The sequence below is a fragment of the Gymnoscopelus braueri genome, assembly GCF_963280865.1.
Source record: "Gymnoscopelus braueri genome assembly, chromosome: 8".
Lineage (NCBI taxonomy): Eukaryota > Metazoa > Chordata > Actinopteri > Myctophiformes > Myctophidae > Gymnoscopelus > Gymnoscopelus braueri.
In genome coordinates, this window is record NC_137609.1 from 24,871,981 (window position 1) to 24,896,816 (window position 24,836).

A 24,836-nucleotide genomic window follows, 5' to 3' on the forward strand; every position below is an offset into this window, starting at 1 on the left:
CGAGTACAATGCCTTTTAGAACGAACAGTTCCTTCCATGATCGGCCATGGAGCTGCTTATATGCACCCATGCTGCTCATAAAACTCACGCGTTGCTCTCAGTTAAACCTGATTTATACCTGGCTGGGCTTAGATCACATGGAATAATTAAATCATATGTACACCGTAGAGATAGCAAACATATAGGCCTACACATCTCTGAAGCCATTCTAAATGAGCCAATTCGGTTTATAGTGTGCCAATTTTCCTATACTGCTGACTCAAAATGCAAGGCGAGGAAATCTAATGTCTGCTTAAACACATACTGTACATAGTCAAAGAGATATGGAGCACACTTTTGCTGACATTGTCTTAACACCAAACCAGTAAATCATCGGGTGTCATTTGTTGCTGAGAGAAAAATGAGCTTTATGGAAGAATAGATGCTCAAGGGCAAAACAGTAACAGAATGTAAGATGTCAATTTTTGTTCAAAAGAGGACTGAAACTTGGATTAATGTCTTTTTTAATTTACTCACTAGATAGAACTTGTACCCTATTGGCCATACTTTATGGCTGACATGAATGAAACTCTTTGTTCCTGTACACTGAAAGCACAGGAAACCTTTAATATACATGGCAGATTTATTGTCTTATTTTTGAGGGGTGTGTGTGCGTGGGTGCGTGTGCGTGCGCGTGCACAGGTGATGGGTTCATAATTCTAAATGGGGTTGATAGAGTAATAAATAAATATTGGGACAGGATTGAATATTCCACTGCAATCTTTCAGGTTATTACTTTCCAGTCAACATGAGCCGTAGTCTAAATCCAGCACCAGATTGTAATATGGAGTGGTCTCAGTATAGTGCATAACCCTAAAAAGAATAGTGTGTGTGTGTGTGTGTGTGTGTGTGTGTGTGTGTGTGTGTGTGTGTGTGTGTGTGTGTGTGTGTGTGTGTGTGTGTGTGTGTGTGTGTGTGTGTGTGTGTGCGCGTGTGTGCGTGCGTGCGTGCGTGCGTTTGTTTGTCTGCGTGCGTGCGTGCGTGCGTGTGTGTGTGTTGTATATATAAATTAGATAGATTCTTGATAGGGAATGATTGACTAGCTCAGTGGCCTTGTGGTTAGAGAATCCAGTCTGAGGCTGGGAGGTTGGGGTTCAATCCCTAGCCGACTAACACCCGACCACTTTGCTTGGCACTCGTCAGCATCAAGGCCCAGGGTTGGATTGTGGGTTAGTCCCTGGCTGCCACATTATCCCTGTGTTGATTGTCAGTTAGTTCACCTGTGTCTAGTTAGTCATTTTCAATTTCTAATCCCCTGTGTTATAAGTGCTTGACTTTGTCTGTACCTGGACCAATTGGGGGCCAGCCTGAGATTTTTACATTGACGCCAATACGGAAGAGACAGTTCATATGAATGGCCGGTAGCACTTTATAATAACTATACACTATAAAGCATTAGTTAAGCATTAGTAAATGCTTAATTCCTCATGAACTCATCATTAGTAAAGCATTATTCATACATTACTAAGCATTAGTAAACACAGTTATAAATGTTGCAACTATACACTATTAAGTATTAGTTAAGCACTAGTAAAACACTTAATCCATAATTAATTCATCATTTGTATAGCATTATTCATACATTACTAAGCATTAGTAAACATAGTTATAAACCTTTCAACTAAACACGATTTACAATTAGTTAAGCATTATTAAGTATTTACGTCATCATGAATTCATCATTTATATAGCATTAATAATACATTAATAAGCGTTTGTAAACACAGTTATAAGCGTTTTATTGCCCATTGATAACCTAATCTTTAATGTGCTTAATGATTGTATTCTCATACTTTGTAAATGATAGATTCAACATTTATAAATAGGTATTATATCAATTTACAAACCAGTTTTTAATGAGTTGTTAATGGTTCATACGATCATTTAGAAAGTCTAAGTAAACACCATATACAAACCACTTGGTTGTATATTTATGCGGACATTTGTACATGGTTAGTGAGTGTGTTAATAAATGTCTTATAAACACTTATTCATACTCAATGAATGATTTATTAAGGTAGTTACTACTTGTTAGTTAAGTATTTTGCGTGAGCCCATCTAAAGTGAGGACTATCTATGCCTTATAAAGCATTTATAAATGAGATAGAAGCAGTGATATAGAAAGTGCCAATATTTATTGCAACAATTGAGACAGAACATGGCCCGTGCAGTGTAAAAATAAAATTAACATTCTTGTGCTGTATGAAAATAAACAAACAATATGCAATGCTATAAACATGTACACATGGCTGATAAATTAAATAATCATTTTACTTTATGAAAATTAAACAATAAACAATCTGCTATGCTATAAACATGGCTGATAAATTAAGTAAACATTATTGTGCTTTATGAAAAAAAAACATACAGAATCTGCTATGCTATAAACATGTAAACATGGCTGGAAAATGTAATAAACATTCTTGTACTGTATGTATGAAAAAAAGTATCTGGGTTCTGCCTTCACTATGGGTATAGCCACCCTTGCAGAGCTAGGCAGACAGTTAACATCAGAAGGTAAAAAACAACAACAAAAATAAGGCTTGTTTTGGGTTTCTTCTTTAAATTATCTTCTTTGTTTTTTCTTATTTGTAGAACAGCAATGACATGAAATACACATAAAATGGATTTGTTAAATAGTGTTTTCCACAGTAAATATTTAAACTTTTTAACAATGCTTTTAAAGAAATGAATTAACTTGCAAACATGAATTAAGCAGCTAAACATTCACACAGTTGCAATGATATGAAATTAACATGTACATAAACACATCCCTGATTTTGCTGGAAATAATAATATGCAAATCTCTCCCAATATGCACAAATAAATCACTTGAGTGAAAATAAAAACACAACATTGCTCCCTATAATGGCATTACAGCATTAGCTCAGAGCAGAATAGCCTATAAGCTAACATGATACACAGCAGCCTGCAGCCTAATGGCTAACAGGCTAACAGGCTAGGCCATATGACTGGTACTGATTAGCAACAAACATGACGTTTTTACCACAGACAGAATACACAGTTGGGCTGTGAAAAAGATTCTAGCAATCATGTTTCATCATTACTGAGACAATACATCACAAGGCCAGTACTTACAGACACAGCTGCACATAGCTTTGCTCTATGCTAAACAGGAAGTGAATGCATACTGCAGGTGTTGCCAGATTTTGCAAAAAAACAAGCGGCCAGGTCTTTGAAAACAAGCCCAAAAGAAGCAAGCAACTAGGCTCAGTTTTACCAGCTATCGGCCATTTGAAAATAGCAGATCAACAAGCACACAATGTGTCACATCATGACACGTTGTGAGCTTGTAGATCTGTTATTTTCAAAAACATATTGGGAAAAAAAGTAAAATATTTTCATGAAAAAATGTGGGAACCACTGGTTTAAAAAAAAACATTAGAAAGCAAGCCCAATTAAGCAACTACACTTAAAAAAAAGCCCCAAATTGTTTATTACATTGTATAACATTGTCCACCTACCTGCCCACTGTGGGCGTGGCCAGGTAGGGGATATCAATGAGTTTCCTGTTTACCAGTGTTGCCATGTCTGCTTATAATAAACAATTTGGGGCTTTTTTTTAAAAAGTGTAGTTGCTTCATTGAGCTTACTTTCTAATGTTTTTTTTAAACCAGTGGTTCCCAAAAATGTTCATGGAAAGGAAAAATATTTTACTTTTTTCCTAATATTTTTTTGAAAATAACTACAAGCTCACACGTGTCTTGATGTGACACATTGTGAGCTTGTTGATCTGCTATTTTCAAATTGCTGATGTAAAGTGGTAAAACTGAGCCAAGTTGCTTGCTTTTTTGGGCTTGTTTTCAAAGACCTGGCCGCTTGTTTTTTCTGCAAAATCTGGCAACACCTGCAGCAGTATGCATTCACTTCCTGTTTAGCATAGAGCAAAGCTATGTGCAGCTGTGTCTGTAAGTACTGGCCTTGTGATGTATTGTCTCAGTAATGATGAAACATGATTGCTAGAACCTTTTTCACAGCCCAACTGTGTATTCTGTCTGTGGTAAAAACGTCATGTTTGTTGCTAATCAGTACCAGTCATATGGCCTAGCCTGTTAGCCTGTTAGCCATTAGGCTGCAGGCTGCTGTGTATCATGTTAGCTTATAGGCTATTCTGCTCTGAGCTAATGCTGTAATGCCATTATAGGGAGCAATGTTGTGTTTTTATTTTCACTCAAGTGATTTATTTGTGCATATTGGGAGAGATTTGCATATTATTATTTCCAGCACAACCAAGGATGTGTTTATGTACATGTTAATTTCATATCATTGCAACTGTGTGAGTGTTTAGCTGCTTAATTCATTTCTTTAAAAGCATTGTTAAAAGTTAAAATATTTACTGTGGAAAACATTATTCAGTACACATTTTAACAAATCCATTCACTGTGTTTTCCATGTCATTGCTGTTCTACAAATAAGAAAAACCAAAGAAGATAATTTAAAGAAGAAACCCAAAACAAGACTTTGCCTCCAAACAGATTTAAATTTTTTTTACTTCCTGAACTGTCTGCCTAGCTCTGCAAGGGTGGCTATATGCATAGTGAAGGCAAAACACAGAATGTTTTTCTTTTCATACAGTACAAGAATGTTAATTACATTTTTCAGCCATGTTTACATGTTCATAGTATAGCAGATTTTTTTATTGTTTGTTTTCATAAAGTTAGTCAAATGTTTATTTAATTTATCAGCCATGTTTACATGTTTGTAGCATAGCAGATTGTTTATCGTTTATTTTCATAAAGTACAATGTTTATTTAATGTATCAGCCATGTTTACATGTTTGTAGCATAGCAGATTGTTTATCGTTTATTTTCATAAAGTACAATGTTTATTTAATTTATCAGCCATGTTTACATGTTTATAGCATAGCAGATTGTTTATTGTTTATTTTCATGAAGTAAAATGTTTATTTAATTTATCAGCCATGTGTACATGTTTATAGCATTGCATATTGTTTGTTTATTTTCATACAGCACAAGAATGTTAATTTTATTTTTACACTGCACGGGCCATGTTCTGTCTCAATTGTTGCAATAAATATTGGCACTTTCTATATCACTACTTCTATCTCATTTATAAATGCTTTATAAGGCATAGATAGTCCTCACTTTAGATGGGCTCACGCTATCTCATTTATAAATGCTTTATAAGGCATAGATAGTCCTCACTTTAGATGGGCTCACGCAAAATACTTAACTAAAAAGTAGTAACTACCTTAATAAATCATTCATTGAGTATGAATAAGTGTTTATAAGACATTTATTAACACACTCACTATACATCCAAGTGGTTTGTATATGGTGTTTACTTAGACTTTCTAAATGATCGTATGAACCATTAACAACTCATAAATAACTGGTTTGTAAATTGATATAATACCTATTTATAAATGTTGAATCTATCATTTACAAAGTGTAAGAATACAATCATTAAGCACATTAAAGATTAGGTTATCAATGGGCAATAAAACACTTATGACTGTGTTTACAAAACGCTTATTAATGTATTATTAATGCTATATAAATGATGAATTCATGATGAATTGAGTACTTAATTGCTATATAAATGATGAATTAATGATGAATTAAGTACTTACTAATGCTTAACTAATTGAAAATCGTGTATAGTTGAAAGGTTTATAACTGTGTTTACTAATGCTTAGTAATGTATGAATAATGCTATACAAATGATGAATTAATGATGAATTAAGTGTTTTTACTAATGCTTAACTAATACTTAATAGTGTATAGTTTCAACATTTATAACCGTGTTTACTAATGCTTAGTAATGTATGAATAATGCTTTACTAATGATGAGTTCATGATGAATTAAGCATTTACTAATGCTTAACTAATGCTTTATAGTGTATAGTTATTATAAAGTGCTACCGAATGGCCTGTAGTTTCGCTGTTTTACCCCTGTGGGTGTCAGAAAGAATTTATTTTAACGCAAGCGGATGGGTTTTTGACAAACTTTAGACTAGATTTTCTTACCTTAATAAATAATTGTCATAAATACTATATGCTTCCAGTCGCTAGTTTAAAGTCTCCTTTCAATCATCATGATATGCGGTATGGTAAACTATGGTCCCATTTATTTAAAAATTGACGATAAAGTAGGTTATGCTCTGGGAGGGGCGGGATGATTTGATTGACAAGCTACACAACCAATAGCATTCATTCCCCGCCCCCGCTTTTGATTGACAAGCAACCCAACCAATAATGGTCTGGTGTCATTCTGCAGGATATGACGCAATATGACGCGATATTGAAAGATGGCGGATTGCACACAGCTGAACAATCGGCTTCATTTACGGTCTGTAGAGTCTAGGGGCATAACGCCGTCCATTCATTTTATACAATCTATGACCTGGACAGATTTTTGCCTGCTCCTCCTGGTTTGGTGATAATTAAAAACTCTTTAAGTTGTGCTGCCTCTGCCTCTGCCTCTCATCTTGCACTTGGGTCCTACTCTCTCCTGACTGGACATAATGACCAGACTCCCTTGTACGTTTAGGTCATGACGTACAATGTAATACTTAGTCTAATGAACTGGGATTTTAAGTACTCAAATCCTTACTTAAACATAAACTTATATAAGTAGTAGAAATCCTTACATAAAATGTAATTCATGTGAAGGCCAGTAACAGTGGACTCGCTGTATTGTGCCCACATGGTATGCGCCCTTCTGGATCGATCAGTAATTGATGAGGCAAGAGATCGAGACAGTATTTTATTTCTAAGTGATAGATATGCTTTGATGTACATGATATCATGGTGAGAAGTACAATAACACTCATGTCGGTGGTATGGTAGTTCTGCCAACGAGCACAGGGATTAGCTACAAGGACAAGCTGAGCCATAACAAGACAGGCTGTACCAAAACAATAACTATCAGGCCTAAATTCTTCCTCAACAGTAGTACTATATGCAATAAGCAAAATGTTTTTACAAAGAAATAATCTCTGTAATCTGAAATCATTAAGTAATTAACTAATGAATTCAATAAAAAAGGAACCAAACCAATGAATCAAAACCAAAATAATACCATTTATTGACAGTAAATCGCTGCAGTAGCCAAGTTTTGTGAAATGAACAAAAAACGAATCCCAGGACCTCTTTGTCCAAGATCGAGTCGAGACAAGACTGCTGGCAAGACCAAGACAAGACTGAGACCAACGGTCTTGAGTACTATAGCCTAAATCATCTTATTCCGGGGGTGGGGAGTGTGTGGGTTATGGACCATATTTACACGGCAGCCATTTTGATAATACATCATACTTCACACAACCTGACAGGGTGGGGTTTCCTATCCAGCGATGACCTAACCAACTTGTCCAACTTACTGTAATAAAGCCATTATTTGGCACATGCATATCTGACACCATCAGTATGTGGTAATCTGATACTAAATCAGTTGGCTGCTTTGTAATAACTTGAAAAGGAAAGAAGCAAGCACTCATGAGACGAGTATTCGAAGTACAAATGTACACAGTGCACGGTTCAGGCGGATAAAGTTCACAGAAAAGAATACCAGCACTCACTTAAGTCCATTTAGGCTCTGGTTTATTTAGGTAATAGCTCCCCAGCAGCAGCGTCATATGGACGTTTGCTTTGTAATAAGCAATATTATATTATATAACAGTATGTCTTATACATGTCATGACAAGTTTTCTGATTGGATGTATTTGTTCTATCTAATCAGTCAATAAATAACATTGAGGTGCATTTTAAAGTCACATTGTCACCGTTACAACTAAGGCATGCTGTTGATATGCTTGAAGTGACTCCAAGTTGATGTTATACTGTGGTGTTTAGGTGTGTGTGTGTGTGTGTGTGTGTGTGTGTGTGTGTGTGTGTGTGTGTGTGTGTGTGTGTGTGTGTGTGTGTGTGTGTGTGTGTGTGTGTGTGTGTGTGTGTGTGTGTGTGTATTCATTAAAGAATATATAAACAATATATTCTTATTAAAAAAAAAAACATATTCCAGTATCTGTGGGTCATGGTCTCCTCAATATTTCCAGGCAGGCACTGATACCTCTCATGAGAACATGAAGGAAGGTCAAGCTAATCCGTTGAATCATACTTTACAGTGTGTTGTGTTATTCAGTCAGCATGTGTTGCGCTGAGTGGCTTCAATTCCAAAGATCCAGAAGACTGACTCACGACCATGCTGTAATGAAGTCACCCTCACATCACAGCAACCCCACCACTGCATCATGTTTCCATGGTTTGGCAGCAAAACAGCCATCAAAGCAAGAAACCACATGCTCTCACAAGGACTCCAAACCCTCTGAAAAGCCCTGATGGATCACCTCCAACATCGACACCCTTGGGAAGTAAGGGAAACACGTTGGCCTGAATGAAAAGGTTTTGGGTGTGACTGATTAAAAAAAAAGCACTGGAGTTGAACCATCAGCACTTGGGGCAAGCATTTGAAGACCATTATCTGAATTGGTTATGTAGTTCAATCCTGACAACTGTAAAATAATAACACAACCTGGGCCATCATTTAGGCAAGTGAGAACACAATAAGGCTAGCTACTTAGTGTGCTGACTTCAAGTGGTGGACAGTGGAGCAGTAGGCCTACTGTATATACTGTGTGCAATAGTATAAATGTCTACAGAGAGATTTCTACCGCGGTAGCTATCCATTTATTATCTCTGGCCATGTATTTGGGCATGCTACTGTATGACGCAAATCACTTGGCATGGCTGTTTCAGATGATTTGGGCAGGATTGCTTTAGTTATTTCTTCATGAAAGCAGCGAGGACACATGGAGGAAAATGAAATTATAAATACAGCACTCCCTCAACTACAGGTTGAGAGATAAGAGAGAGATGAGAGCGAGAGAGAGAGAGAGAGAGTTCAAGAACACTTATATTATGTGAACATAAATATAAGTATTAGAAGGTGTCTGTCTGTCTGTCTGTCTGTCAGTGTCCGCAACTAATCTTGCATTAGACCGAACTGTGTTATATTTATTGTGCGCACGCTGACAACAGACCTAAATTCTGGAACGTTTTTTTAATCGAGCAATCATTTTTTTTGTTGAGCAATCATCCCTCCTGGCCATAGCCTGGACAGCCTCACTACAATGCTCCTGTCCCTCTGGCTTATGGGATGTACCAGAGCTAGCCAATCGCAAGCCAATGTTGGATCAACACCAAAATATACATTTATAAACGTGACAACATACCCCGCAACACCCAAATTACGAGTCTTGATGTCCGTGCACTTTCAGCTCAGTACGAGCTGTCAAGTCAGTCTCTAGCCACTTACAGAGTTTTGAGTGCAGATGATCGGCAAAGCAGAAAGAAAGATGAACAGGAAGACAAGCAATGTGTATGAGAAGCAGGAGACCAAGTGGAGCTTACTATGTAACCGTGCTCGGGTTGTGTGTGTGTGTCTCTGTGTGCAGCCGCGCTCTCATTGGCTCACGCCCCCATGTGACTCACGTGCGTGCACTGCCTGTGTGCAGCCGCCAGAGTGCGCCAGAGTGCAGGAATTTAGACAATGCTCTGATTAAAATGCACAACAGCCTGCAAAAACACACACACACACACACACACACACACACACACACACACACACACACACACACACACACACACACACACACACACACACACACACACACACACACACACACACACACAATGTCAATGTTCTCTCCCCATCACGGTGAAATAACACGGATTACAAGTCCGTAAATACACAATATTTCCGAGCTGCATTCGCTTCCAGCGTTCGCGCGTCTTACTTGTGATATACAACTGGTAATCACATGCCACACTATTGTAGGTAGACATTTAACTGCATACAATGTTATTATGGTAACCGGAACCGGAGGTTACGAATACCTGGTGGCGATGCGAGGTCGCTGGATTTGACCCAGGGCGAGCGTTCTTGTATTCGTTATTATTATTAGGGCATACCACCTGACAGAGATTTGCGCTCTAATGAGAGCATCTTTTTTTTTTTTTTTTTTTTACAGTGCAAAATTGTCAGACGATATAACTTCATTACAGCCACTGTTCAACACTCAAAGGAAATTGTTTAAACAAACAAGTGTTGTGTTTGCTTTGTGTTTTGCATGTTCCCACATAGACAATACTGTATTGTTTTATGAGATAATTTGTACCTCCTTAAAAAGAACAATTGAATTGGAATGGACTCGCTGGAATGATGTGGTGGATTGTGATAGAAAAGCAGCATGAATCCCATTTCCCAAACATTTATCGGCCCCAACTCCCTGTTTTAGTGAACCAGAGGGCAGTTTCCCATGAACTAAATAACCCATACACAGTAATCACAAACAGAAAGAATGCCTAAGGCTTAGGCTCTTCACATGTAAGTATATTATACAGCAGTTAAGAAAACGGGATCTTGGATCTGTTTTAAATGATTATCTACACCAGGCTGAAGGCTGTGGACAGAGACTATTTTTTAGTTTAAATCGACCTCATGGTGGCGCTATACCAGACCGCTTGTCCCTGGATTCCTTGGATAACTCATCATATACTGTAGGCCACACCCAGTAGTTTTTGTATTTTGTCATATGTCTTTAGCTGGGATGGAAAAATTTGATGTAATTTGTATCAAGATGCTTTCAGATCTTGTATTTTCTGTATTATAAATACATAAAATATATGTCATTTTATTCTCAAATTGTTACATTTTAAACATTTACACAGGTTTATCCTGTGGGGGGAAAAGAGGGGGGAGGGGGACAAGAGACTTCTACTCCACCTCTGATTGGCTTATCCACCCTCATAACAAATTCAACCACAAATGAGAGGTATAGGGCGGGTCTTGAGACAGACTCCATATCACCTTGCCTCAACTAGTGAATGAAGCCTCATGAAAATGTCCTTATGCATTAAAGATAGTTTACTTTTGTGATAACATTACTACATAAAATGGTCAGACAAGCCTAATGTTGGATTATTTGTGATGCTATGTGTCAGTATCCTGATCAGTATCTTGGTGTCAGTATCCTGGTCAGTATCCTGTTGGCAGTATCCTGGTCAGTACCCCGGTCAGTATCCCGGGGTCAGTATCCTCGTCAATATCCTGATCAATATCCCAGTGTCAGTATCCTGGTCAGTATCCTCATCAATATCCTTATGTCAGTACCCTGGTCAGTATCCTAGTGTCAGTATCCTGGTGTCATTATCCTGGTGTCAGTATCCTGGTCAGTATCCTGGTCAGTATCCTGGTGTCAGCGTCCTGGTGTCAGTATCCTGGTCAGTATCCTGGTCAGTATCCTGGTCAGTATCCTGGTCAGTATCCTGGTCAGTATCCTGGTGTCAGTGTCCTGGTCAGTATCCTGGTCAGTATCCTGGTCAGTATCCTGGTGTCAGTGTCCTGGTGTCAGTGTCCTGGTCAGTATCCTGGTGTCAGTGTCCTGGTGTCAGTGTCCTGGTCAGTATCCTGGTGTCAGTGTCCTGGTGTCAGTGTCCTGGTCAGTATCCTGGTCAGTATCAGAGGCGTTCCTAGGTCTCTACTAGGTTGGGGGCTTAGCCCCCCAGGCAACGGACACATGCACTCCCCTTCGCGCGCGCACGGATTTCGGCGGATTTGGGTACTTTCCCCCCCCGTTTTTTATTACTTTATTTCGGTTTTAGGGTTAGGTTAGGGTTATAGATATATAATAGATATATAACCCTAATATATAAAAATGGTGTGTGTGTGTGTGTGTGTGTGTGTGTGTGTGTGTGTGTGTGTGTGTGTGTGTGTGTGTGTGTGTGTGTGTGTGTGTGTGTGTGTGTGTGTGTGTGTGTGTGTGTGTGTTTGTTGTCCGCTGTGTTCGACAAGTATGCCATCTTTTGTTTTGTATGTAACAATGCTCTGCTTTACATGCGCGTTGTAACTAACTGTTTTCCCTTCATCTGACTGCACTGTTTATGTCCTTTGTACACCCTGTACTTCTTATTATGTGGACAAAAATAAATATTTCAAATGTGTGTGTGTGTGTGTGTGTGTGTGTGTGTGTGTGTGTGTGTGTGTGTGTGTGTGTGTGTGTGTGTGTGTGTGTGCGTGTGCGTGTCTGTGTGTGTGCGTGTGTGTGTGTGTGTGTGTGTGTGTGTGTGTGTCTCTGTGTGTGTGTGTGTGTGTGTGTGTGTGTGTGTCTGTGTGTCTTCTGTGTGTGTGTACCCATCTATGTTCATTAAACAAAACAAAACAAAACAAAACAAAACAAAACAAAACAAAACAAAACAAAACCTAAAAGCATCAATCAAGGCTGACATCTCCTCCCACCTGTCCACATGTACATCCTCTGACACCACCCTGCTCGTCAGCGTGCCACTAAGGCCATTTTACGGCTTAAGCGCTACTAGATAACACCTGTACCATAAATCAGCAGCATGCTCCGAGATGTTACATAACCCAACACGGGTTTGCTGACGCCAAACAGCAGAAGACACCGCGGTTCAGAACACCCTTCTCGGGAGGCCTGATGAAGGGGCGGTTGAAGGAAATGGAGCGTTGTCATGTTTTGAGCAAACAGCTGGAAGTCCAGACCCTTTCCACTGCCACCGCAGGTGTGAGGGAGGAAGAGAACATACATAAAGTACTGAAAACAAATGACAATTAGATATTGAAATCTGGCATTGTCCCAGGCCCAGCCTAAGGTGTTCCTTTAACCACCCTTTAACCCATTCAATCCGGAAACGCATAAACTGTGTCATTTTAGATTTTTAGCTATAACCATTATTTTATACTTGGGCTATTAAAAAAAAGCAGATATACAACTTGTAGATCTTAATAACATTTTAACTCAAATCTTTGCTTCTGGGGATTCTACAAATGTCTTCTAAATCCTAACAGCAATATTATGCTGCTATGATGTCAGTGTTTCTCAAACTTTTTCATGTCAAGGACCACCCAAAATCATATGTATTTATGCATTTATTTATTTTGTGGAAATGTTCACCAGTAATGACATGCCCTGGAAGTGGTTCATTTCATTATGCATAATACCTACAGTGTAGCCTACAAGCTGAGTTGCATATCACAGAAAATGGTGTATATGCAGTATACACAAAACTGTATCCCTGCTGGCAGTTTGTTCTTCAGATGAACTCTGTGAGGACAGTGGAAAGTAGACCAGAGCAGTGTTTTCATCACTGACATGCTGCACTGATTTAGTTTATTGTCATTTCTAAGGATCATCTGAGATTGACATAAACTTTATTCTTGGAAATTAATTCAAGTGAGATGCTTAATGCATGCTATGGCTGCAGCCATCTGGATAGTATTCAGAATTTGACAGGAAATGCTTCAGAACATCCAGCACAGTATATGGCCATGATTGCACTGAATATGTCTTATACAATCATGTCAGGATCTGAAGTAACACGTATGGATGGGCAAACATTTGATTTTGCACAATATTTTGCTTACATATCGTTGTGGGAATTTCAGTATCAGATTGTAGAGTTTGCCAAGATCACATAGTGATAAAAATATTACAGTCTGGATGCAATCTAAGGCTGTGTTCAGCCTGCAGGCAAATCTGATTTTGTTTCTCAAATGTAATGTTTCTCTAGTATTGACTGCAATCGTTAACTTATACTCTGTCATATGACATTGTCACTTGCTGAAAATAGCAGATCTACAAGCTCACAGCGCTTCGCATCACGACACGTTGAGCTTGTAGATCGGCTATTTTTGGTGAGCAACACCGGCACCGCCGGACATATCTTTAGAGATCAGATTGGAATTGCATTTCAAACCACCTACAGTAGGAAAGTGGTTCAAATCTGATTCACCAAAATCTGCATCCATGTGTTTTTTTCTACTGTTCAGATTTAATAAAAAACTATCTGATTTAAATCTGGATTGGCCAAAAATCTGGTTGGGTCTGCCATTTTGAACATAGATTAAGTACAGAATTGGTAAGAAATAGTAATGTGGACATAATGAGCACCTGGTGGCATCATATACTGTTAGAGGGCATCATGATAGGGTATGCTGTCACTCTCTGAGTTAAATTAACACACAGTGTATGCCACTGGGGAACAATCAGTATATGTGGCAAGAGATCAGCACAATGGGCCAATAGTAGATCAAATCTTTCTTTAATCATGCACTTTGACAATGACCAAAACATGATCAAACTTCTTAGCACAGAGCCACAGACGCTCAAAAAGAACAGATTTTTGTGAGCCTAATTATTTTGTGCAAAAAGGCTCCCAGTGCTTTCGTCAGGGATTGGTTGGGTCAGGGTAGAAAGCTGGTCTTCCAAAAAAACAACTTTGAGAAAGTCCCTCTGTATGGAGCCAAGACTTAATGCAGACCCTTTGTCTCTATAGCAGTGAGAAGAGTGGGGGCAAAGCCAACACTGTGACTCATGGAGCAGTGCTCTCCTCTCTCTCTCTCTCTCTCTCTCTCTCTCTCTCTCTCTCTCTCTCTCTCTCTCTCTCTCTCTCCCTCTCTCTCCCTCTCCATGATTTGTGGGTTCACAACGACCCCACAAAAGTAAGTTAAGTGACGTGTTGTGTCTTTTAAAGTTTTGTTATCACCCTCTCCTTCCCCGTTAACTCTGAAATGCACAACCGCAGCAAAATCTGTAATTCAGAATAGCAATGTACCAACATCGCCTGCCCTGCACAGAGATAAAAGTCAGCACTTTTTACTCCTCAGAAGCAAGCCGTCTAGAAGAGGGTCCGTGTCTGTTTCTATGTCGGTCGTGTCCGGAGCTAATCATGCAAACTGCTGTACCGATCGGCGCCACATTTCTTGTGCACACTGGAAGTAGGCCACAGAAGTGACTCCTCTCCAATTATTTTTTCACATTTTTTTTAATACTTTTTAAAATATTTAACCTTAATTCTATAATGGATGTCAATGGGGCTCTGATCGAGCTGAAACCTTGACAAAATGTGGAGTCATACATCATAGATAATATGTCATAGATGAGTGCAGTCACAGGCTGGCCACATTGAATCGAGATCCACATTGGAGCCAAGGCATTCCCATGTGGATCCCAAGATCCATATGATTTTATGTATTTATCATTAATTTCTTCAGTTGAACATCTGTACATTTTTAAGAACATGTCACATGACACTTAACCGAAATTAGCCTTACTACAGTAAGTCAAATCCCACTCGGCTAAATCAAACAACTTCTACCATTGCTTTGCAGGAAGAGTTAAGCATTCTAGTCTTTCTGATCTCCATTTCAATTTCCATTCGTAAATGTTATGTATATCATGCATTCAACAGCACCAAGGAAAATACTGTATGCACAGCTATGCACGGACAGAGCACCCTTTACCTGTATATTACAATATACAGGTAACTGTGTTTACCAGCCCCACTTCAAACACCAGTTCACAACTTGATTGCAGAAAACACAATAATGGCAGTTCGTGACTTTCCTCTGACACTGCAGGAGAACATTTAAGAGTCTGAGGCCAATTAAAGCAATTTCCAAAAAGCCCCAAAGCTCCCAGGAGGCAACCTTGTTCAACCTAGGTCACTTCACAACCAGGTCCTCACAGGCAGCATACAGAGGCTCACACAGAAAAGCAATGATAATGACTCAGTTAATCAATTAAGCTCAAGCCCTGTATACTTAATTGTTTTGACAAAAAGCTAAAATAGTGATCTATAAGCTTGTGAGCTTGTAGAGCAATGGTCATCTAGCCTTATGATAAATACGTGTACTGTAGGTAAAAGTGATATTCAGTGATGCTGCTGCTTATTTAATTTAAGAAGATCGAGTGTCCTTTTTTTGCCACAGAATCAGGACAGTTGATGTAAACTGCAGCTCCCACCATCCCTTTATTCATGATTTGCCATGAAAAACAATGTTTTTGCTTCTCTGTTGTGTTGAAGAGAGAATGAGAATCTGAGATGGGTGCTTTGACTCACATTGTATCCAAGGCGACAATGAAGAATTAAAAACAATATATTTAATAATACATCCTCAACAACTGGGTCGACCACCTGCCTTGTGGTCACTGTGTGAGAGGATATCCCAGAATGTCTTATTAATGCTTGAGTCATGACTCAAGGGGAAAGTGTCCATGGCTAGAGACCAGCCTAATGCTGAGGGCAGATACAGTAGACCTATATTTAACTTGGCATTGATTCATTTTGGCCCCCTTGTTTCATCTGTGTTATCCTAACAACCAGAGATGTTGCTTCTTGCTTTGTTACTGTACCTTATCGGCCTGAGGGCACTTGTGCAATACCAGCATTCCTGCATTTGATATGTCTCAGCTACATTTTAACAAAACATTAATCAGGACAGTATAGGGAATGTCAATACAGAAAATACTGAAAAGTCAACAAGCTGAATCCCTTGAAAATGCCCATGGTGCATCATAATAATCAACAGCACCATTACCTTATCAGCATCACCCGATACCCCTTACAGTATCTCTCATGGCTTTGTTACAGTACAACAGTAACAGCCTATGACTGCTTATCATTATTTCTTTGATCCAATTAAGCAAATGCTTGATTTACACACCGTCATACAACAAAGTATGAAGAATCAGGATTAATGGAGCAAAACTACAAACAACCTACACTAGTAATAAGCTCTATAGTACCATGTCTACCTTGACCAAGGAATGTTCCTTTTGTGAGTGTTGGCATCCCATGCATAATATCTAGGCTCATATACAAGTTACAAAACACTATCATTAATTATCATGAACTGTACAAAAGTAGAGAATAAGATTAGACAGGTGATCTTTTGCAATATGTGTAAATCATTCTGCAGAGTTTTGCCAAGGAACATTGTGAAAGAGTACATTGTGTAGCTGACTGTGATTGTGCCAGCATATTTCCAGCATATGGCGTGGTGTTCCACTATAGCATACTGTGATTCTCATTGCTTGACTATTGGTTGTAAATCAACTCAAGTTGTGTATAGGAAACGCTTGCAAGAGCAGAGCTAGAGTATTGCCCCATTGTCATTTAATGAATATTTCCATATAGTCTCCTCCTTTAGTATATGTTGCACAAACAACGTTTCTAAACTCTGATAAGCTGCTCTGTACTCTTTTCGACATGAATAATACAGGTAATGTATATGCAGAGCCCAGTGTCTTATCCAAACTCCAAGAGATAAACTCATAGGAATGTTTGGAGCCACCCAAGGAATCCCACCCTAACCCTAATAAAATGTCAACATTTCTGAAAATTGTAAAAACATTAAAAAAAAATGTCAACATTTAAAAAGATATGGCCAGTTACAGTCTGGATGCAATCTAAGGCTTTGTTGAGACTGCAGGCAAATCTAATCTGTTTGTCAAATCTGATCTTTATTACTGAATGTCCACAGAGTTATTTGTAAGTGATCATATTAGCTTTGTGTATGTGTATACACTATAGCAAACAGTACATCAGTAAATTTACTGATGACGTTGTACCAAGGATTACTGTTACAAACATTCCCTAACCACAAGCCTCACATAAAGGTGAAACGTCATGCCGTACTTAAAGTGCAGAAATGCAAGTAAACTCTAGAGTCTAGAGAGTGAAACTCCATTAAAGGTTACGGTTGAGTCGCAATACCATGGCTCCAACACCAGAAACGTGTCAAATGGATTGAAAACCATGAAATCCGGAAATGTAGTATGTAGTAAGTGTTGCATATTTCTGAACTGAACACCTTCTATACATGCTTTGAGGATATAATCACAGCCATGGATATGCAGGACCTCTGCCCACTGGTAATATCTAGGGCAGATGTGTGTAAAATCTTCAGAAGGATTAATACTCATAAGGCACCTGGCCCAGACAGTATCCCTGGCCCAGTCCTCAAGGCATGTGCGAATAAACTTGCAGTTACAACCGTTGCCTGCTCCAGTCTGAAATCCCTGCATTTTTCAAAAAGACCACCATTGTTCCTGTTGCTAAGAAAACATAAGTTCTCAGTCTGAATGCGCTGTAGCAGACACCAGACGTCATGAAGTGCTTCAAGCAGCTTGTCAAAGCCCATCACCCCCTCACTGCCTGACACACGTCTAATGATTAGACCCACTACAGTTTGTCTCCAGACAAAACATGGATGATGCCATCACCCTATAATGCACTACAACGGCCTCTCTCACCCTGAAGCTGAGGAACCTGTAAGAATGTTGTTCACTGACAACAGTTCGTCATTCACCATCATGAACCTCAGAGATCCACTGTAGGACTCAACGCCGCCCTGTGCAGCTGGATCCCGACTTCCTGACAGACAGACAGACCCCAGGTGGTTTAGATTGGCACCAGCAACTCTTCTACACTGTCTCTCCCAGGGCTGCGTGCTCAGTCCCCTCCTGTGCTCCCTGTTCACACACGATTGTGTGGTGTGGCCACACGCAGCTCAAACACCACCATGAAGTGTGCATACAAGTTAACACCACCGTGATTGGACTATTTACAGACAATGATGAGAGCACACAGCCATATTCACATCGACAGGACTGCAGTCTAGAGAATGAGCTTCCTGCAATGTTGCTAGCAGCTGTATTGTAAGCACATGTGATAATAAAACACCTTGAAGCTACTATGCATTGCAATACTGTATCTCATGCTATCCATATGAAAGGTTTTTTAACCTTTGCCTCTCTGTTGGTGAACATGATCATGATCTACAAGCTTGTAGATCGGCTATTTTCAAATAGCTGAGTTATAGAGGTTAAACTGACCGTAATGCTATATTAAATACTTGCTGGGGACCCCCTGGAATCCCCCCCCCCAGGACCCCACGTTGAGAACCACTGCATTAGTACATTTTCTCCTACAGTTGACTGCAGCGGAATTCACACCGAGCACTATAACTACAAAAATAAGTCAAGTTGATGGCAGAGTTCACACCACAAATATAACAAACACAATGGCGAACGATATAGTTATAGTTATCGTTATAGTTACAGAGCTCAGTGCGAACAGCCCTTTAATCCTGGCAGCGTTTGTGCCCCCCATCCATGTCTGTTCAGGTGGGGTATAGAGTTCAAGTCAAAGCTGCATGCTCGGCCCACCCATTTTGCTCTAGGCTTACATAGGCTACTTATTAAAATGACAGGTGGAGTCACTTTTTACACTTCCTTTGAGCTACACCCCATAACTACTACTATCATGTTAGGAACGGGTCCTACGGAGAGACAAAACTTTACTAGCTTGTTACATAATGGTGAATCTTGCAAGGCACCTTTCACCCCTGTCGTCAGAGTAAAAGCAAAAGAGGGAATTCACACAGACATGCTTTGTTTTATCACTCTGAGTGAGTAGTTATAGCAGTTAGGGGTTCCGTGTCTTGCTCAAGGACACTTCGTCGTGAAGTCAGGAGGAGCCGGAGATGGAACCCCAAACCGCCGCTACACCACCTGAACCACTGCTGCCCCTCCTTGTATGCAAGATCATTCTTGGTACATAGTCATGGCTGCATGGCTAGATGTCAACAACCAGCAAAGCAACTTGATACAGTACACTGGCAGAACAGAAACAACACGACAAATATGGTTCTAGTACATGCTATTCTAGCATCAGGGTACTGAGATAGAAGTATAACAACACAGCATTGATTATCACATGGTTCACTACGGCTCTGAAGTCCTGAGCTTACCAGGACAGGCTGTGGCATAACAAAAAAAGAACAACACTTCACTCAGATTCAGGAGACTTAAGTTCTTGGGTTTTAAGTTTGACAAGTGTAATATATTACATCATAAATCACTAGAGGCAAAGGCCTCTTTAGTGAAGCTCTTAAACTCTTCAGCATGTTCACAAGGATCAGAGACCCACTGAAAAACTGATTTCACTGTAGTCACACCTGCTGGAAGCCCACAACTACCATTGGGAATTGCACAACAATTATTACTACTATATTTACTACCAATTTTACACCCACTGTATAGGTGTCCTGACACAACACGATTCTAACAAAAGCAACATAATGTGCTGTAGTTCAGATACCATTCATATCCATCATGTGGAGATAGGATTGCATACATTTAATTGAATTTATGATGTACAGTACTGTGCTTTAGTTAGCTCTTTCACGGCATCTTTAAATCACCAAAGAAAGGATATGTCTTATTCTTTGGTGATGTGAATTACTATGGATATGGCAAGCGTCCCAACGGGGCGATGTGAATTACTATGGATATGGCATTTGCTTTGCCCGTTGGGACGCATAGAGGCCTGTCTATGATGTCGGTACTGAGGTGTCATATTGATGACATCATGGATCTCCATGTATGGGCATAAAAGGGACACAGACAGACAGACAGATACAGAGATCTTCATATGGGCATAAAACCAAGGTACACAGACAGACAGACAGACATTTTGCAGAGATGTGTGGATTTATAGGGAGTCCTGGTCAACCACTCATCTGACCGACTTCCCAATCGGCACATCTCTCCCTCGGGTCCTTGGCCATACACACGGCAAGTTCGAAGTCAATCGGTAGGACGGTTCTAGGGGTATGCAAGGGACACACGGATTTGCAGAGATTCCGTGCATCTATAGAAGGATAGATGTTATATTTACACCCCTGGAAACTATAGAATTCTTGTCAGTTGACAACACTGTACTGTACAGTATATCACCACCTTGTATCCACTTGTAGTTCATTATGTGCTCCATGATTTGGATCTCAGGAACATTTACCAGAATTAGCTTCCTTTCTCATGATATCATGGGAACATCCTGGCAGACTGTTCTCCTGGTCTGGGATTTCCCTGGCAATAAGAAGACTCAGCAATTGCTGTCTGCATTGATGGTGGTCCATATAACTCTTAAGTCAAAGAGTTTCAATATTTTCCATGCATTTTGATTTTGCCATGTAACAAGGGTCTGTAAAACGTGGTAATAAATGTTGAGTGACAACGGGATCATTGCCAGGTAAAGGCATCGTCCTGCACCCAGGATTGTGAAGGTTACCTTTGAAATTAATTCCATACAGATTACAGATTTATCTCCTAAAATCTTACTAAGTAATAAAATAATCATTTTGATCACATCACCAAAGTAATATAACCTGATCAAATTGTATTACTTTTTGATTGCTTTCTGAATAAATGTTTTTAAGTGAAGTAGCTTTGATGATTGTGCATACGCACCCCATAAAACAGGAATCTTTTACTAAGATTTCTTCAATAACAAGGTGTTTGTTTATTGTTTATTAAAGGCACAACAATGTAGCCAGTACATAACATTATCTAAATTACAACTACCTGCTTGGACGTATTTGCTGCCTGCATGCACACTCTGAGCTTTGGCTGCAAGATGCAAGCATCTGATGATATACCAGGTAGAGCACTGTTTCTCAAATAGTGGTCCACAGACCACTAGTGGGTCCACAGCATAATTACCAGGTGGCCTGGTGGTCCATGGGGAAATGTTTAAAAATAATTAAAAATACGTATTGTAAAATGTGTCAAAAATGTTTAAATAACATTTCAAGTCCATCAAATTTAAGAAACATTTTGAACTTAATGTACTTATAGTTGCATGCAGGGTCATGCTGAAACTCTGTGAAATTAACTTGAGAATAAATTAGCAGATTAAAAATCTGTGAGAATCATCAACTGGCTGTCCCAATAAGTTAACCACTTTCAACTTGGCGTCCCTATTTTGGCCATATCATGGTGAACATTTTCAAAACATTATTTTTAAAAAATTCTCAAAACTTTTCAAAAATACAGAAAATAACTGTTTTATATGCATAACATGGTGTGTGCTTTATATGCTATTTTATTCAATACTGTCATATGACGAATGCTATAGTTGAAAAGGTCAAGGGTCACGGTCATAATCAACGACACGGTCAAAATTGCTTAATTGGACATATCCCAGGAACAGAAAACAATGAATTAATGAGTATTATTAAGACAAGCAACTTGCATAAAACTGTAGAGTCAGCACTATTATGAGGAATATGGTGCACAACGCATAGTGAGCTTGTCGATCGGCTATTTCCGCACAACACTGTCATACAACAAAGTGTAAAATACGGCTTAAGTGGTTTAAGGGTTGAAAAGGCCAAGGGTCAAGATCATAATCAAGGTCACGTCAGAAAACAATCAATCAAACAACCAGAGTGTTGCATTGCAAGAGCTGTTGTTGCGACCGGGCTTGCACCTCCAGATGCATTTCATTAAAAGTGAAACCCCAGAATCTAAACATTCTGCTGCACATCTGGCCGAACTGCTGCCAGAAACAATGCATGAAAAAAAAACTATAAATTACAGAAAAACAAGCATCAGGGACAAGCTACTATTTGTTGATTTTAGGTTTGTGAACTACGAGCATGGCTAGGACCGTGGCTACACCCAGCCCAAAAACAACATACCCATCATATGCTGCTGAGTGCTGACTCTACAGTATTATGCAAGTTGTTGGTCTAAACATTGCATGATGGAGAATGAGTTCAAAGAGTCCTTTGGCGTAGTTAATTTTGGATTAACCCTTAACTTATGTTTTTTTAACTGAAGATATTTCGCTTAATACCACATCAAGATTAATAAGCGATTACAATTGTGTATTATCTCCAGGGAGCTAAGAAATGCTTATGGAATAATGCCGTTCAAGTAATAATCCTGAAACTGGAAAGGACACTGATATCTGGAGTACGGTTTTGGTTGTTGAAGCTTACCTTGCATCTCTATACGGTCGCACTGACTACAGCACTGGTTTGGAGACAAAACAAGACTTGCCTGCCAAATCTGGAGGCATGTATCATAAACAACAGTGTTGTGAGTCAGACTCTAGTTAACTAGTCATACTGCAAAAACAACAGATGTCTTTTATTTGAAGGGACGGGTCAAGCCAAGGTACCAGCCAGAGATGATACTACGCTCAGTGACCACAGCAATGCGACTTATAGAGTCAAGCTAAACTAGACCACAGCTGCAGCACCAAGAAGTGGGGGAATAGTATGGGGGAATTCCATTCCACTTGGAGACCAATGTATATGCACACATCCACGCACAAACGTTTTCCCAGATATAGCGAAAAGTCAAATCATGAGATCATCCTCACCTGGGGGTTTAAGTTAACAAGGATGACTGCACCACATCTTAACATAATATTCGGACTCTCCAAGCTTTTGAGGTAAAACCTCTATTATAGCGCCCATGTTGGATGCATTATCAGTGAGCTTAATTAAAAACAGAGTACCATGCTGCATTTCTGCAGGTTATTAGTGTGTGTCGTCATTAACAACAACATCCAGCAATACTACAAAACTGAGTTTGACACAAAAAATGCACCATTGTGCACCAGTATAAGTATTCCCAACCCCTGCTTCTAGGATTTGACCTGTAGATCAAGCTTTGTGAGTGAATCTGGTTCCTGTTAGTAGTGTGGCCTGTATTGTACTGTGCAGATGTGCAATGAGAGGAGGCCTTCAAGGAATTCTGACACCCCTCCTCAATGCCCTACTTCCAGCTGCGTACAGTGGAAAAAACTGGAGAGCTTCGAGGTCTGGAGAACAAGAACACATTTCAATCACAATACTGTATGACTTAATGCAGTAACAGTTCTCCCCACCCACTCATGTGCTGCCCTATTTTACTCGATGAGGGGGCACAGACGTGGACTTCAAGCACTAGCTAGAGTTGGCATGAGAATGAACCATAGGCGTTCACCAGAAAGAGACAACTGAAACATGTTAGTAGACCTACGGGATCTGCATTCTGCAGTTGTAGATAATTCTAAGTGTAAAGAGCTGAACAAAACCTTGTTGGCCCTGGTAAGTGGAGGGAGTAATAGGATACTACAAGGTTGGGAGGTGAATAAGGGTTGATGTTGACCTCTTTCTCACCCCTCCTTGGGACCACTGTCTGAGTCCAACCATCAGTCACTCTTGGGTCTGGCAATTATCTGCTATTTCTGACCATTGACCCCTTCACAAGTTCTTCCAAAGTTCACCCTGCATTTCTGCCACACCAAATGAAAATTGTGACCAGAGAGGTTGACATGATCTGATAAAGCCGCATTTCATTTGTCTACACAGATTCTTGGACGAATGGGAAATATTGTGGAAAGAATTGAAACTTTATTATGCTTTATCTGATAAAGGCCTTATTGTAGGCTGAAATGCTATGTCTGTTTTTAATGTATTACAGTACGTGAATGAGATGGTTTTAGCTACCGTGGCGTGAGCAAAAAGTCTTTCACTTGGTTGCACCTGCTCACAGCCAGTTGATCGCCGCCTCCTCCTCTACAACTGACTTTAATGCGCTGTCATAACACACAATATACTGTACAGTACTTTCACTTTTATTTGAGTGTTTACACACCATATCAACTTAATTAAACGTATTATCATTGTCTAACTGCAACTAAAACGCACCTACAGTACCATTGGTCAGCTCAGTCAATCAATGAGTGAAAAAAATGGATCAAACCATAGGTGCCACAATGCAATAACAGATTGCAGTTTGATGAAGATCCATAAAGTAAAGGGATTAGAAATATTCATATTTACGTATCACTTGTATGGATATATGGAGTCTGCTGTCTTGATTTTTAAAAAATGGATTCCAACCACAGATGGTTTAGACGTTAGAGTCTAACGTATACATTTTCATGGAACCTTGTGTGGAAATGGGGGTCATTGTCTGTAAGACACGTACAACTATCATATAAATCCTGATAAATAAATACAAAATAACTTTGCACCTGGAAATTCTGTACTGGTGATTTTACTTATTTACCAAGTCAAACATATACGTACAGCCGAAAGAACATTAATTTGTATCATTTTGTCTAAAGGACAAATACTGTCAGATACTGTCAGGTGTAAAGGCTAAGGTG

General features: G+C 39.4%; 1 protein-coding gene across 1 annotated transcript in view; it reads right to left on the reverse strand.

The window, feature by feature from the left end:
- Nucleotides 1-24,836, reverse strand: part of snx19a (sorting nexin 19a) — a gene marked incomplete at both ends in the record, with an annotated part of 38,773 nt that overhangs the window by 4,473 nt on the left and 9,464 nt on the right. Inside the window, 2 exon segments of the mRNA XM_080435990.1 lie at nt 18,137-18,257; nt 18,368-18,443. Of these exon segments, the coding sequence (XP_080292116.1) occupies nt 18,137-18,257; nt 18,368-18,443 (197 nt within the window).